Source organism: Daphnia carinata, chromosome 1, assembly GCF_022539665.2.
Source record: "Daphnia carinata strain CSIRO-1 chromosome 1, CSIRO_AGI_Dcar_HiC_V3, whole genome shotgun sequence".
Classification (NCBI taxonomy): domain Eukaryota; kingdom Metazoa; phylum Arthropoda; class Branchiopoda; order Diplostraca; family Daphniidae; genus Daphnia; species Daphnia carinata.
Window position 1 is genome coordinate 13,996,478 of NC_081331.1, and position 15,306 is coordinate 14,011,783.

Below are 15,306 nucleotides of genomic sequence, written 5' to 3' on the forward strand. Positions count from 1 at the left end.
TTTACCTAGATAGAACATTTCACAAGAATCAAGAAAGTTGATTTCGTTTTTGAACAAGACAGATAGTTTTTTAGTTATATGAATTCAAAATGGTTTTGGCGAAAGCACTTTGACCCGTTTTGTAAAAAAATATTCATAATTGACGCATAGCTAATTACACATCCTGAATTTCCATTTCATATTGGTTTTAGCAGCAGGTTTGATTGACTTCCAAACCAAAATTGTTGTCTGGCTTCTTTCGTTAATGGGAACGGGGACGGGGGTGGTTTCAAGCTCGGTTTCTAAGTGGGTGGTTTCCTAAGTAATAGAAGGTGGATTATCATTCACTGAATTGCCGTATCTCAATAAAAATTACTGAATTCAATAGTAAATCAGAGAACGGGTATTTTCTATCCAAAAATTTGGGTCAAATTGGATCCTTATGTCATCGTCCGAAGTTTCTGATTGAAAATCGGCATCGCAGGGAGACGTTGGGAGAGTCAATTCTTACTCTTAAGAGAAGGGAACGACCCTCAGCTTTCAGATCGAGTGGGGTACATATAAGAAGAACCTGACGACAACCATCAGCACAATCCTCTCACAGCCTTCTCCAGAAGAACAACAGGATAATCCAAAACTCGCAAAAATGAAATTCGTAAGTCTTTCCTACAGCCGATTTTTGTTACATGTTCATACTTTTTAATCGCATTCATTCTGGCATTCAAATAGATCATCGCTCTCGCTTTCTTGGCTGTCGCCATTGCCGCACCGCAAGGAGACAAGAAACCTATTGAAATTATCTCATCCAATAGCGAAATGAATGCCGATGGAAGCTATTCCTTTGCGTAAGTTAATCCTTCAATTGCTGATAATTTACAATTTTTTATTACACCAAGAATGACCTCATCTTGGTGTCACAGCTTTGAGAGTGCTGATGGCACCAAGATCCAGGAGAGCGGATCCCAGAAGCAAGTTGGACCTAAACCCGAAGACATCGGCACCGTCTCCAAGGGATCTTACTCCTACACCTCTCCCGATGGCGTCGTCATCACTGTCAACTGGGTTGCTGATGAGAACGGTTTCCAGGCCACCGGTGATCATTTGCCCACTCCTCCCCCGATGCCCGAGCACGTCGTCAAGCTCCTCGCCGACTTGAAGGCCGCCGGTGTTCTGTAAACTGAACACATCATCCTTGCTCAAATGTTATTAAATGAAATGACTTGGTTCGCTTTGTATAATTTCAGTGACAAAATACTCCCCTCTTTTTCTTGTGATGACGAAATACAAACAAATTTACTTCTGTAAAAAATAGTATTCATCTTCGTCCGTCGCGTTAAGTAAACTTTCCCTTTCCGAATGACAAAGGCCACAAAAGAATGAAAATACTTTTGCGTTTGGACTGCCCTTTTGAAAAACAAACAATTTCCCCAAGATATTCTGCAGACATACTTTAAGAATGGCATTTGAAAAAGATGCGCTAATAAGCAGAAAATTAGACTCTTGAATGAAATGTGTTTATTCAGGTGAAGTTTCAAGCCAGAAATTGTTGTCTATACTGTAGGCGGTTATTAGCAATGCATGACGATGAAATGCGGAAATTGTGTTTTCTAAATCTCCTAGTCAACTTCATCAGCCATCGCATAATTTAGGTAGCATTACAATAGACATACCTAACTACACTGACATATCAATCATATATAATGGATCCATCAACAACAGAATAAACTTTCCTCGTTCGTTAAAACGATTAAAAAATTGGAATAACTTCTATCTTGCGGGCACAGATAACGAAGTTTTTGCTAAATACTCATCAAATGTTTTCCTGTAAATAAAGGGAAGGTGCCTTTTATCAGAAAGGACATTATTTTTTTCCCCGAATTTTCAGGTAACGATTTTGTGATGGGTGATAGTCTGCGGTGGCTTCGTGCCAACCACTTTCGTTGGCATGGGACTATTCACTCAAAAGAATCTTCTTTTGACTTTTTAAGGAATGCGAAACGTGGAAAAGATGCTCTCACTTCCTTTCGCTTTGAGATGGTTAGCAGAATGTTGCATGTAACCAACGCTATCCCAGTTTCTCAGTTCAGAAAGTGAGAAGACCTTCGACTTTCAAAGTACCCGAGGAATATAAAAGCCGCTTAAAGACGGCACTATCAACACACTTCTTTCTCAACTGTATTCAGAAGAGCAACAGAACAACTGAAACTCCCACAGAATGAAATTCGTATGTTGTCATGTCTATTCGAGTCATTTTTCCCATTCTAATTTCTTAATCGCTTGTCTTCGCATGACGCTATCCAGATCATCGCTCTCGCTTTCTTGGCCGTCGCCATTGCCGCACCGCAAGGAGACAAGAAGCCAATTGAAATCATCTCATCCAACAGTGAAATGAACGCCGATGGCAGTTACTCGTTTGCGTAAGTTAGAATGTCAAGCATTCATTCACGTTTTCTTACACTGAGAACAAACATTTTCATTCTACAGTTTCGAGAGTGAGGACGGTACTAAAGTGCAGGAAAGCGGCAGCCAGAAACAAGTCGGACCTAAACCCGAAGACATTGGAACCGTCTCTAAAGGATCTTATTCTTACACCAGCCCCGACGGCGTCGTCATCACTGTCAACTGGGTTGCTGATGAGAACGGTTTCCAGGCTACCGGTGATCATTTGCCTACACCTCCTCCGATGCCCGCCCATGTCGTCAAACTATTGGCCGATCTGAAAGCTGCTGGTCTTCTGTAAATTTGCTCCCGTATTGTCTACACACACGTGATACATGCTCTGTTCGCTTTGTACAAGTTTCGCGTTGTTGTTCCTCCTGCTCTTCTCGTGAAAAATACAGCCAATTGCGTAAAGTTCTCTCGTTAATTTCTAAGAGGTCAGGCAATTTTTACGTCTGGGAAAACAGAACGAGCACTAGTGAAAAATTTCATGCGGCTTTCCCCGAAAATTAAGTATAAATCCAACAAAATCATTTTCTCATTCTTTTTTTTTTCTAAATAAAGATATTGACACAGAGGTTTCTGAGGGTGTTCCTCCAAAAATTTCCTTTTGTGATAAATCGGTAATTAAAGATATTGTGATAATAGCATCTCTGAAAAGTTGCTCCTTTCGGGTTTCCATAAGCCAAAAACGTACGAAAAGAGGTAGAAGATGTAACTCCGCAACGAGCCGGAAACATTGACGGTGGGATTTGCACTTCTTTCGTTTTAACCTTCACCAACTATACCGAATGATATTTTTAAAATCTCATTCCTGATTTACTCGATTATCAAGATCCATCCGATTTCGGTTGGAGCATTCAGAGGGTCTTTTAATTCCGTACATGATGTGTTTAGATAAGAAAAAGAATAGCAGCTGTCACTCCACAAACTCCAGATATGTGAAGCAATTATGTTCAATAAAGATTTCCAACCCAGACTCACGAAAGGCGGGTGAGGTTTGTTACGTCTTCGTAGATTTTTCGTCGGTGGAAAGCCCGTTTCCATGGAACCTCTCGTTTCAGATACGCAATAATCGTGTGCTGTCCCAGAGATTTTAAGAAAGGATACGAAAGGCTCTGTGAAAATATTTGCATCGACGTCAATAGTTCCCAAAAGAGCACACCCTGCGCATGGGAAGAAAGGACGGGTATAAAAGACGGCCAGCATGTCCGACTATCATCACACATCCTCCTCAACAGTCTTCAGACAAGGATCTAAACAACCAAATTTACCAGAATGAAATTCGTGAGTGATTACTTGAATTTCAGTTTCCTTTCTCTTTTCATTCTTTAGTTTATTACCTTTGTTATTTCATAACAGATTATCGCCCTCGCTTTCTTGGCCGTGGCTTTGGCTGCACCGCAAGGTGACAAGAAACCCATTGAAATTATTTCATCCAACAGCGAAATGAATGCTGATGGCAGCTACTCCTTCAAGTAAGGTCATTTGCAGTACATTTTGTGACTGGATTTTAAATCTCGCAAACTCTTGCAGTTTCGAGAGCGCTGATGGCACAAAAGTGTCAGAGAGCGGCAACCAGAAGAAAGTCGGACCCAAGGCAGAGGATATTGGCACCGTTTCCAAGGGATCTTACTCGTACACTTCTCCGGACGGTGTCGTCATCACTGTCAACTGGGTTGCTGATGAGAACGGTTTCCAGGCTACCGGTGATCATTTGCCTACACCTCCTCCGATGCCCGCCCATGTCGTGAAGATGTTGGCCGACTTGAAGGCTGCCGGTCTTCTGTAAGCCCGTGCATATATCACCCGTCAACTTGTAGCCATAGAACAAAAATTTTGAATCCGTTTACGCTTTGTAAAGTCCACTGTAATTATTCCTCTTTTTTTGTCATGAAAAAAATACAGAAACATATTTCCCATTTTATTGTTTTCCTGCGGCGATTGAAAGACAAATGACTTTTGGCTGGCTATTGGTTTCATGAGTGGCTACAGGTTGCCAAAGTTAAGGCATTCGGAAGGCCGTTATCCATTTGTCGGACCAGATAGCCGAGTGTACTAATGCCTATTTCTGTACTGGATTCACGAGGATGTTTGAGCATTTAAAAAATTGATTGGAAAACTACTTGAAAAATTCCTTGTCGAAAGGAGCTAGACAGTACAGATTCACTGGTTCATAAACTTGAAAACCATCGAAAATGGAATAGTTAAACTTCTGTATACAATAAGTTCATGTAAATCTAGTTTCATCACTTACAGGCATTCCCTATTTCGCGTTGAATTACGAATTGTGTATCACAGGGAAGCGGAAACTTCTATTTGTTTTAAAGGGAACGTTTTGGCCGGCCAAAGGACCGAAAAGGCCCAACGTGGGTATCACAGGGAAGCGGAAACTTCTATTTGTTTTAAAGGGAACGTTTCCTATCAATACATCAGCATAATCGATGCTTATCAAAAGAGTCACATACATCCGAAGGAAGTATTCGTCAAACGAATTTCTAGCATTCTGAATGGATATTCTAAAGTTAGAAAAATTTCTAATATGGTATGTAATAGCCCCTGGTTGCTATTACAAACTAGCAGAAAGTGGTAAACACAAAATATAAAAAAAAGGAAGCTGTAGTTTCCATTCCTAACATGTTCGTGAATTGGACAGTTGATGCCTGTTGCGCTTCTGCTTAGAACTTTCACCTGAAATGGCACTCGTTCAAAGCCATTCGTGTACCTTTCTGATTAGTAATCGCACAACAGTGAAATGCCATCGTCCGAGGGTTTCGAGTGGGAATCGGTATCGGGGGAGACTGCAGAACATCAATTCCTCCTCGTAAGAGAAAGGAACGACCCTCAGCTTTCAAATCGTGTGCGGTACATATAAAAAGAACCTGCCGACAACAATGATCACAATCCTCCCTCAACCTTCTCCAGAAGAACAGCAGGATAATCCAAAACTCGCAAAAAATGAAATTCGTAAGTCTTTCCTACAGCTGATTTCTTTTACTTCTTCGTACTTTCCAACCTCATTCATTCTGGCGTTTAAATAGATCATCGCTCTCGCTTTCTTGGCTGTCGCCATTGCCGCACCGCAGGGAGACAAGAAACCTATTGAGATTATTTCATCCAACAGTGAAATGAACGCTGATGGAAGCTACTCCTTCGAGTAAGTTAAACTACTCATTGTTGCACCTCTTTTTTGCTGGGAAAGATCAACTTTTATTTATTTACACAGTTTTGTGAGCGCTGATGGCACAAAAGTGTCAGAGAGCGGCAACCAGAAACAAGTTGGACCTAAGCCCGAAGATATCGGAACTGTCTCGAAAGGATCTTACTCTTTCACTACACCCGACGGTGTTGTCCTCACCGTCAACTGGGTTGCCGATGAGAACGGATTCCAGGCCACCGGTGATCACTTGCCCACTCCTCCTCCCATGCCGGAGCACGTCGTGAAGATGTTGGCTGATCTGAAGGCTGCCGGTCTCCTGTAAACCCGTGCATGTATATTATCCGATCACATGTTGCCACTCAATCAAAATCAAATTGTTCCGGTCACTTTGTACATTTTAAACGGCAATGTTCCCTTTTCTTCTGGGAGTAAAATACATAACAAACGTCTAGTTCCGTAAAACCGATTTGCTTTTCGTTATTAAATCAACCAACATGTTACAGCTACTTGCAAATGAATCAATCAACAATACAAGTTTAATGTGCTGTAATAAATGCACAATCCATCTTCCGCAGACTGTTTGTTCGTGATTAATTTTCATTTTCAAGGTAATGTCCCCCAACTTCCGCTTTTTATGCAAACTCGAAGATAGATGATACAACGAGATGCACGTCTACTTTGGATTAACGTTTTCATTTAAATAGTGTTATGGGCATAACTGAAGTACGCAAGTCAATTCGTTTACTAGCACTATTACAGAAAATATGCCCTGCACATCAAATGTGTCGATTCTTATTAAGATTTCATGCTCTTAAACTTTCTATAAGGACATGCGTGACTGTAACCCCGTGACTGTAACCCCCCCTGTTAATTAAAGCTGCAGAATGAAATAATGAATGCGGTCTAATAAGAAAAACCTACTGCGAACGAAAACACATTTCTTTACTCACTTTTACTCCGTATACAAGCTTCCATCGACATTGCTGACATTTTGCGGGGGCTCTAAACTGACCGCAGAGAGGTGCGTCTAATGGCTCCGCGCCAACTTATTTCGGTGAACGTTCACCAACTCCCCGTTGCGCGGACTGAATTTCGGAACACTAGCCTTTTCTTTTTCCATTTCTATCAAAGGCGAATTCTTGTAGGGAATCACAGGAATCGATGCGTTCATCCAGAAAGTGGAAAGGCCCTTGACTTTCAGAACGCGGACGAATATAAAAGATTGCTGATGCTGGAAAGATCATCACATTTCTTTCTCAGCTGTCCTCAGAAGAGCAACAGAATCCCAACACTTGTCAAAAATGAAACTGGTACGAGTAAAGTCTCAAATAATCTTTAATTCTTTTACTTTCATTTGTGTATTCCCTTCGTTCTACGACAGTCGGTCGTCGCTTTCGCTTTCTTGGCCGTCGCTTTTGCTGCGCCTCAAGGAGACAAGAAGCCCATTGAGATTATTTCATCTAACAGCGAAGCAAATGCTGATGGAAGCTATTCTTTTGCGTAAGTTATTTCTTCTCTATTTTGGGATTTGTGTATTTAATCCACAATGGATACCAATTACGTCTACAGATTCGAGAGTGCCGATGGCACGAAAGTGTCAGAGAGCGGCAGCCAAAAGCAAGTCGGACCTAAACCCGAAGATATCGGAACCGTCTCTAAAGGATCTTATTCTTTCACTACTCCCGATGGTGTCGTCCTCACGGTCAACTGGGTCGCTGATGAGAACGGATTCCAGGCCACTGGTGATCATTTGCCAACTCCTCCTCCCATGCCCGAGCATGTCGTGAAGATGTTGGCCGATCTCAAAGCTGCTGGTCTTCTGTAAATCTGTCTATACATTACTCATCATTTTGACGCCGTACAACCGAGATTTTGGATCCGTCTTCATTTTGTAAAAATTCAATTGTTTCCCCTTATTTCCGCCTAGACAAAATACAGAGAAATTTTTTCATTTAAAATGTTTTCGTATTATATTAACTGAAAGACAAACGATTCATACGTGCCAGGCCATTCTACGAGTGATTAGGCTGGCAACGTTAAAATTAAGGCATTTGGAGTGCCGCCTGCCATTCGTCAAAGAAAATAGCTGAAAATACTATATTGTGCGTTTCTATACTGTGTTATAATGAGGATAAGGTATCATTTATAAAGGGAATATTGGATGCCCCTCTTTCCGAGAGACGTACAACAATACGCTTTTTTTTCAGTTCAAAAACTTGAGTCGAGTAAAGAGTTAAACAGCTTTATTGCCACAAGGAAATCTTGCTGAACAAACACCGCCCTGAGAAGTTTTAATAAATGAAATGTCGTCCATTTCAAATAAATCTTTCCAAGTTTGAAACATTTCCAACGCGTCCCCGGTTGTCGTTGCAAAGTAGTAGAATCAGTATCATTTTCTTCGGAATTATAATACGATATTATAAGTGATGAAAATAAAATGTTACAATGCTGCACTTCACTCGTTTCAAACATTACCATGATTGGGACCGTTGGTGGCTATCGTGCTTTTACTCAACTTTCACTCGAAGAGACATCCATTCGAAAGCATTCGCCTAGCTACCTTTCTGATGAGGAATCACAGAGTAATAGAATGCTACCGTCCGAAGTTTTTGAGTGGAAGTCGGATCGGGAGAAGACTTTGGGAGAGTCAATTCTTCCTCATAAGAGAAGGGAACGACCCTCAGGTTTCGGCTGTCTGGGGTACATATAAGAAGAACCTACCGACAACCATCAGCACAATCCTCCCTCAACCTTCTCCAGAAGAACAACAGGATAATCCAAAACTCGCAAAAATGAAATTCGTAAGTCTTTCTTCAGCAGATTTCTATTACATGTTCATACTTTTAAGACGAATTCATTCTGGCATTCGAATAGATCATCGCTCTCGCTTTCTTGGCTGTTGCCATTGCTGCACCACAAGAAGACAAGAAGCCTATTGAAATTATCTCATCCAATAGCGAAATGAACGCCGATGGAAGCTATTCTTTTTCGTAAGTTAACCCTTCAATAATAATAATTTACGACGACTTGTTACATTAGGAATGAATTTCATCTCCATGTCACAGTTTCGAGAGTGAGGATGGTACCAAGGTGTCGGAGAGCGGTAGCCAGAAGCAAGTCGGACCTAAGTCCGAAGACATTGGAACCGTCTCCAAAGGATCTTACTCTTACACTTCTCCCGATGGTGTTGTCCTCACCGTCAATTGGGTCGCTGATGAAAATGGATTCCAAGCCACCGGTGATCATTTGCCTACTCCTCCACCCATGCCCGAGCACGTCGTGAAGATGTTGGCCGATCTGAAGGCTGCTGGTGTTCTGTAAACCTGCACATATATTACTTATCAACATGTAAATCACACAACCAAAAACTAAATTGCTCCGATCACTTTGTGCCACTCCAAAGGCTCCCAACTTTTTCTGGGAGTAAAATACATAATAAACGTCTAGTTCCGTAAAACCGATTCTCTTTTACTTATTACAAAAGCCAACAAATTGTTGCCATTTGTAAATGAAACAATAAAGACTTCTTACTTGCTGATTGATGTATGGCAATAAATCCAAGCCCATCATCCAAGGAATATGTTCTTTCGCGACCGACTTTCGCTTTGTGCGCAATGATACTATTTCCGCTTTTTACGCAGGCTTGATAGTGAACGAGATAATAAGGCAAACGTCCAATTGTGATTAACGTTTTCATTTTTGAATATGGCGTTGGTATGCAATAATAAAACATGCATATGCATATGCATAATAGAATGCTGCTAGTTAGCTTTTTCTAAATTAAGTTCCTTCCCATCAAATCTCTTGGCTTTTATTAAAACATCGTATGTTGTAAGTTCTTGCAAAGGCTTGCTCGTTGACAGTAACCTAGTAGCCTAATGTTGCGGAACGAAACAGCGAATGCCGCCAATTAGGAAAAATTTACCGTAAAGAAAACCCACTTTTACTCCCATTTTTACTCTATTGCGCAATTGCTTCCATCGACACTGTTGACATTTTTGCGGGGGCTCCAAACTGACCGCAGAGGTGAGTCTAATGGCTTCTGTGAAAGGCCACCAACTCTCGGTTGCTTACTGAAGTTCGGAACATTGACGTTTCCTTCTCCACATCAGTTTGGAACGGATTCTTTGTGAAATGAACGGAATCCCTACACCCTTTCAGAAAGTGGAAAGGCCCTTGAATTTCATACCGCCGACGAATATAAAATGATGGTTTCTACTGGAATAGCATCACACTTCATTCTCAGCTTTCCTCAGAAGAGCAACAGAATCCCAATACTTGCTAAAAATGAAATTGGTAAGGTTTAATCAAATGAAAAACTTTAATTCATTTACTTCTTTGTGTTTTTCTCGTTGTTGTAAAACAGTCGATCGTAGCTCTCGCTTTCTTGGCTGTGGCTTTTGCTGCACCTCAAGGAGACAAGAAGCCCATTGAAATTATCTCGTCCAACATCGAAGCAAATGCTGATGGAAGCTATTCTTTTGCGTAAGTTACGTCTCTTCTCTGTGTGACCTGTGTATTTAATCCCCAAATGGATATCAATTACGTCTACAGATTCGAGAGCGCCGATGGCACGAAAGTTTCAGAAAGCGGCAGCCAGAAACAAGTTGGACCTAAACCCGAGGATATTGGCACCGTTTCCCGAGGATCTTACTCTTACCTCTCTCCCGATGGTGTCACTCTCACCGTCAACTGGGTTGCCGATGAGAACGGATTCCAGGCCACCGGTGATCATTTGCCCACTCCGCCACCGATGCCCGCGCACGTCGTCAAGATGCTGGCCGATTTGAAAGCTGCTGGTCTTCTGTAAACTGTTCCCATATTACCTGCACAAACATGATCCAATTAGTGTCCCAATCGCTTTGTACAAGTTTCGCAGTGTTGTCCATTTTTTTCTCTCGTGAAAATACATCCAATTTTACTTCCGTAAAACCCTTTCCTTAATTTCTCTTGCGAGGTGGCGAAAACAATTAATGATGAAATAGAATAACGATTCTAGCAAAAACTTGATGTGTAATGTTTTTTTTTATTCAAAAGGCGGAACGCAGCGAAATAGTTTGTTGCCGTTTATAGAACGAAATTAATAAGGTAGCAATATGTATAGAAAAAATGGCCTGTCGACAAACCGACTTCGAATAACTTGTCATTAAAATCCCAATCATCCATAAATTGGTTATAAGGGACGTCTTAAAAAATGTGACATTATAAAGAGCGGAATCTTGCTTCGTTTGAAATTCAAGTGCCGAATACACTTACGTCACAGAAACACGCTAGGGATGCAACAGGTGTAACTTTATTTTCTACTAATGTGATAGGCTAGGATATATTTTTAGTCCCTGGTCAATGAAGAAATTATTCTCAAACTTTTTAATTCGTTTGTCAGCCTTGTTTGAAGGTACCCTTTTTAAACCTAAGTTTTTATTCATCCAATTATCGGTGATTTATGGGGTTTAAAACTTACATTTGTCGTTGACCGTTGTTTATACTGTATTTTATATTTGATAATCAAAGATTTGAAAAAGAAAAAGCAGCTGCCATTGCCCAAATTTGAAATATGTGTGTATAGGCAGTCCGATTTCTTTGCCAATTAAGCTATCACGTTTAAGGAAGATTTCCCTCTTCCATTGCCAGACTCACGAGAGAGGGGTGAAGGTTTCATACCAAACACGTTTAGTCGGAAGGCAATCCGTTCTAAAAGGAATCTTGTAGTGTCTCAAAGATGCAATAATCGTGAGCCGTCCTACAATGTAAAGTAAGGAAACGAAAGCCTCTGTCTGTATTGGCATCGATATCCATAGTCTCTGAAGTGAGCACACCCTTCGTGTACAAGGAAAGGAGGGATATAAATGGCAGCCAGCACGTCCGACTATCATCACACATCCTCCTCAACAGTCTTCAGTCAAGGATCGAAACAACCAACCTTACCAGAATGAAATTCGTAAGTGATTACTTGAATTTCAGTTTCCTTTCCCTTTTCATTCTTTAGTTTATTATCTTTGTTATTTCATAACAGATTATCGCCCTCGCTTTCTTGGCCGTGGCTTTGGCTGCACCACAAGGTGACAAGAAACCCATTGAAATTATTTCATCCAACAGCGAAATGAACGCTGATGGCAGCTACTCTTTCAAGTAAGCTCATTTTCAATTACTTTTTCTGGACTGCATTAAAAATCTGATAAACTCTTGCAGTTTCGAGAGCGCCGATGGCACAAAAGTGTCAGAGAGCGGCAACCAGAAGAAAGTCGGACCCAAGGATGAAGATATCGGAACTGTCTCCAAAGGATCTTACTCTTACACTTCTCCCGATGGTGTTGTAATCACGGTCAACTGGGTCGCTGATGAGAACGGATTCCAGGCCACTGGTGATCATTTGCCAACTCCTCCCCCCATGCCCGAGCATGTTGTGAAGATGTTGGCCGATTTGAAGGCTGCTGGTGTTCTGTGAGCCCGTGCATGCATCCCCTATCAACTTGAAGCCACTGGAAAAAAAATTTTGAATATGTTGCTACTTTGTAAAGTCCAATGTAATTAGTCCTTTTTTTTTAATAAAGAAAAATTCATTTCCAATTCACATTGTTTTTCTTCTAAACTGCTAGATGAGAGATGATTCCCTGGGCAATTGTTTGCGTTTTCAACGATTACTAGAAATAAGTTAAAGAATTTGGAATGTTGTCCGCGTTTTCTTATTTGTTTTATTTTGAATGGATCATAACGGGTAAGATTTCGTCAAAATTTTAAGTCCGATTTTGTTTTTAAAAAAGGTTGGTCTTAAAAAATAAGCCCGACAAAATAAGCCCGACAAAATAAGCCCGACTTTTGAATTCGTTAAATTTTTTGTTTTCAAAAATCGAACTATAATTATTAAAATACATCACTGGGATGCAACATTTTATAAGAATAAAAAAAGTTAAATTCATCTGTTCGTAAGGCCCATAGTTTCTTCGATAATATAAACAGGGACGGGGGTAGTTTCAAGCTCGATTTCTAAGTGTTACCCGATAAGTGGGTGCCTTATGTCATCGTTCGAAGTTTCTTTTTGAAAATGGGCATCGTAAGGAGGCTTTCAGAGAGTCCATTCATCTTTTTAAGAGAAGGGAACGACCCTCAGCTTTCAGTCCGAGTGGGGTACATATAAGAAGAACCTGCCGACAACCATCATCACAATCCTCTCACAGCCTTCTCCAGAAGAACAACAGGATAATCCAAAATTCGCAAAAATGAAATTCGTGAGTCTTTCTTTAGCAGATTTCTATTACAAATTCATACTTTTAAATCGTTTTCATTCTGGGGTTTAAACAGATCATCGCTCTCGCTTTCTTGGCTGTTGCCATTGCCGCACCGCAAGGAGACAAGAAGCCCATTGAGATTATTTCATCCAATAGCGAAATGAACGCAGATGGAAGCTACGCTTTCGAGTAAGTTCAACTACTCATTGTTGTCCCTCTTTTTTGCTGAAAAAGATCAACTCCGATTTATTTACAAAGTTTTGTGAGCGCTGATGGCACTAAAGTGTCAGAGAGCGGCAACCAGAAGCAAGTCGGACCTAAGCCCGAGGATATTGGAACTGTATCCAAAGGATCTTACTCTTACACCACCCCCGATGGCGTCGTCCTCACCGTCAACTGGGTTGCCGACGAGAACGGTTTTCAGGCTACCGGTGATCATTTGCCCACTCCTCCCCCGATGCCCGAGCACGTCGTGAAGATGTTGGCCGATTTGAAGGCTGCTGGTGTTCTCTAAACCTGTGCATATATTGCCCATCAACATGTAAATCACACAACCAAAAATGAAATTGATCTGATCACTTTGTATCACTCCAAAGGCTCCCAACTTTTTCTGGGAGTAGAATACATAATAAACGTCTAGTTCCGTAAAACCGATTCTCATTTACTTACTACAAAAACCAACAAATTGTTGCCAGTTATAAATGAAACGGTCAAGGCTTCATACTTGCTGATTTATGGCAATAAACCTAATCTCATCATCTACGGAATATGTTTTTTCGCGATCAAATTTCACTTTTTACGCAATGATGCTATTTTCCGATTTTTACGCAGATTTCATTGTGAACAACATAATGAAACAAACGTCTAGTTGTGATTAATGTTTTCATATTAAACTATAGCGTTGGCATGCCATTAAAGCATACGAAATGCTGCTAGTTAGTTTTTCCGGAATAAAGTCCCTTCCCATCAGATTTGTTGGCTTTTATTAAAACATCGTATTCTGAAATTTCCTATGAAGGCTTGCTCGTTGACAGTAATCTAGTAACCTAATGTTGTGGAACGAAACAGTGAATGCAACAAATTAGAAAAAATTTACTCTGAACGAAACTCGTTTCTTTCCTCAATTTTGCTAAACTCATACAAGCCTCCATCGACGTTTCCTGACATTTTTGCGGGGTCTCTTAGCTGACCGAAGAGATGCCTCTAATGGCTCCGTGCCAACTTTTATTTCAGTGAAAGGCCACCAACTCTCGGTTGCATACTGAAGTTCGGAACATTGACGTTTCTTTCCCCACTGTTTGGAACGGATTTTCTGCGGAATGAATGGAATCCCTACACCCATTCAGAATGTGGGAAGGCCCTTGAATTCTAGACCGCCGACGAATATAAAATGATGGTTTCTACTGGAATAACATCACACTTCATTCTCAGCTATCCTCAGAAGAGCAACAGAATCCCAACACTTCTTAAAAATGAAATTGGTAACCTTAAAATTTAAACCTAATGTTTAACTCATTTACTTCCTCGTGTTCTTGGTGTTTAATCTATTCTCGTTGTTGTACAACAGTCGATCATCGCTCTCGCTTTCTTTGCTGTGGCTTTTGCTGCACCTCAAGGAGACAAGAAGCCCATTGAGATTATTTCGTCCAACATCGAAACAAATGCTGATGGAAGCTATTCTTTTGCGTAAGTTATTTCTTCTCTATTGTTTGACCTGTGTATATAATCCACAAATGGATACCAATTTCGTCTACAGATTCGAGAGCGCCGATGGCACGAAAGTTTCAGAAAGCGGCAACCAGAAACAAGTCGGATCTAAACCCGAAGACATTGGAACCGTCTCTAAAGGATCTTACTCTTACACCAGCCCCGATGGCGTCGTCATCACCGTCAACTGGGTTGCTGATGAGAACGGTTTCCAGGCCACCGGTGATCATTTGCCAACTCCTCCCCCGATGCCCGAGCACGTCGTCAAGCTCCTCGCCGACTTGAAAGCTGCTGGTCTTCTGTAAACTGTTCCCGTATTACCTGCACAAACATGATCCAATTAGTGTCCCAATCGCTTTGTACAAGTTTCGCAGTTTGTTGTCCATTTTATCCTCGTGAAAATACAGCCAATTTTTCTTCCGTCAAACCCTGTCCTTAATTACTCTTGCGAAGTGGCGAAAACCCTTGCTTTACAGAATAACGAATCTAGGAAAAACTTGATGTGTAATGTGTTTGTTTTAATTCAAAAGACGAAACGCAGCGGAATAGTTTGTTGCATTTTATAGAACGACATTCATAAGGTAATGTATAGAAAAAAAAATGGTCTGCCGACAAAGCGGCTTCGAATAACTTGTCATTCAAATCACAATCATCCATAACTTGGTTATAAGGGATGTCTTAAAATGCGACATTATAAAGAACGGAATCTTGCTTCGTTTGAATTCGAAGTACCGAATACACTTCCGTCACCGAAACAAGTTAGGGATGCAAAAGATGTAACTTTATTTTCAACCA

General features: G+C 40.9%; 5 protein-coding genes and 1 pseudogene across 12 annotated transcripts; all 6 read left to right on the forward strand.

Moving 5' to 3' along the window:
* The first annotated feature begins 519 nt into the window (after positions 1-519).
* LOC130691611 (larval cuticle protein LCP-22-like) lies at positions 520-13,383 on the forward strand. Of its 4 annotated transcripts, none has more exons than XM_059494994.1 (3): positions 520-634; positions 709-824; positions 2,464-2,832. In XM_059494994.1, exons 1-3 carry the CDS (start codon positions 626-628, stop codon positions 2,717-2,719), a joined length of 381 nt encoding a protein of 126 aa, XP_059350977.1. In that variant the 5' UTR covers positions 520-625; the 3' UTR covers positions 2,720-2,832. The 4 variants fall into 4 exon arrangements, with proteins under 4 accessions (XP_059350977.1, XP_059350973.1, XP_059350980.1 ...); XM_059494990.1 differs by lacking the exon at positions 709-824 and adding an exon at positions 2,281-2,396 and having other exon boundaries at positions 611-634; XM_059494997.1 differs by lacking the exons at positions 520-634; positions 709-824; positions 2,464-2,832 and adding exons at positions 2,057-2,203; positions 2,281-2,396; positions 13,063-13,383.
* LOC130691613 (endocuticle structural glycoprotein SgAbd-3-like) lies at positions 3,608-4,340 on the forward strand. Its single transcript, XM_057514581.2, has 3 exons — positions 3,608-3,705; positions 3,781-3,896; positions 3,955-4,340. The coding sequence occupies exons 1-3, from the start codon at positions 3,697-3,699 to the stop codon at positions 4,208-4,210; spliced, it is 381 nt and encodes a 126-aa protein (XP_057370564.1). The 5' UTR covers positions 3,608-3,696; the 3' UTR covers positions 4,211-4,340.
* On the forward strand, positions 5,313-6,040 carry LOC130691596 (larval cuticle protein 1-like; annotated as a pseudogene).
* LOC130691606 (endocuticle structural glycoprotein SgAbd-3-like) lies at positions 6,814-10,428 on the forward strand. 3 transcript variants are annotated; one of them, XM_057514566.2, is made up of 3 exons: positions 6,814-6,888; positions 9,945-10,063; positions 10,133-10,428. In XM_057514566.2, exons 1-3 carry the CDS (start codon positions 6,880-6,882, stop codon positions 10,386-10,388), a joined length of 384 nt encoding a protein of 127 aa, XP_057370549.1. In that variant the 5' UTR covers positions 6,814-6,879; the 3' UTR covers positions 10,389-10,428. The 3 variants fall into 3 exon arrangements, with proteins under 3 accessions (XP_057370549.1, XP_057370548.1, XP_057370550.1); XM_057514565.2 differs by lacking the exons at positions 9,945-10,063; positions 10,133-10,428 and adding exons at positions 6,960-7,078; positions 7,148-7,404 and having other exon boundaries at positions 6,834-6,888; XM_057514567.2 differs by lacking the exon at positions 6,814-6,888 and adding an exon at positions 9,825-9,874.
* Positions 8,276-12,064, forward strand: LOC130691610 (endocuticle structural glycoprotein SgAbd-3-like). 3 transcript variants are annotated; one of them, XM_057514577.2, is made up of 3 exons: positions 8,276-8,379; positions 8,453-8,568; positions 8,644-9,035. In XM_057514577.2, exons 1-3 carry the CDS (start codon positions 8,371-8,373, stop codon positions 8,897-8,899), a joined length of 381 nt encoding a protein of 126 aa, XP_057370560.1. In that variant the 5' UTR covers positions 8,276-8,370; the 3' UTR covers positions 8,900-9,035. The 3 variants fall into 3 exon arrangements, with proteins under 3 accessions (XP_057370560.1, XP_057370557.1, XP_057370556.1); XM_057514574.2 differs by lacking the exons at positions 8,453-8,568; positions 8,644-9,035 and adding exons at positions 11,592-11,707; positions 11,768-12,064 and having other exon boundaries at positions 8,356-8,379; XM_057514573.2 differs by lacking the exons at positions 8,276-8,379; positions 8,453-8,568; positions 8,644-9,035 and adding exons at positions 11,465-11,516; positions 11,592-11,707; positions 11,768-12,064.
* An 851-nt stretch (positions 13,384-14,234) lies between the features above and the next one.
* On the forward strand, positions 14,235-14,835 carry LOC130691603 (larval cuticle protein 1-like). Its single transcript, XM_057514561.2, has 3 exons — positions 14,235-14,285; positions 14,372-14,490; positions 14,561-14,835. Exons 1-3 carry the CDS (start codon positions 14,277-14,279, stop codon positions 14,814-14,816), a joined length of 384 nt encoding a protein of 127 aa, XP_057370544.1. The 5' UTR covers positions 14,235-14,276; the 3' UTR covers positions 14,817-14,835.
* Positions 14,836-15,306: the final 471 nt, after the last annotated feature.

What these genes read in the sequence shown, in the direction of transcription:
- LOC130691611 (XM_059494994.1), top strand. An exon ending in GATGGAAGCTATTCCTTTGC is followed by an intron (nt 825 to 2,463) that starts GTAAGTTAATCC and finishes TTCATTCTACAG; the next exon opens with TTTCGAGAGTGAGGACGGTA.
- LOC130691613 (XM_057514581.2), top strand. An exon ending in GATGGCAGCTACTCCTTCAA is followed by an intron (nt 3,897 to 3,954) that starts GTAAGGTCATTT and finishes AAACTCTTGCAG; the next exon opens with TTTCGAGAGCGCTGATGGCA.
- LOC130691606 (XM_057514566.2), top strand. An exon ending in GATGGAAGCTATTCTTTTGC is followed by an intron (nt 10,064 to 10,132) that starts GTAAGTTACGTC and finishes TTACGTCTACAG; the next exon opens with ATTCGAGAGCGCCGATGGCA.
- LOC130691610 (XM_057514577.2), top strand. An exon ending in GATGGAAGCTATTCTTTTTC is followed by an intron (nt 8,569 to 8,643) that starts GTAAGTTAACCC and finishes TCCATGTCACAG; the next exon opens with TTTCGAGAGTGAGGATGGTA.
- LOC130691603 (XM_057514561.2), top strand. An exon ending in GATGGAAGCTATTCTTTTGC is followed by an intron (nt 14,491 to 14,560) that starts GTAAGTTATTTC and finishes TTTCGTCTACAG; the next exon opens with ATTCGAGAGCGCCGATGGCA.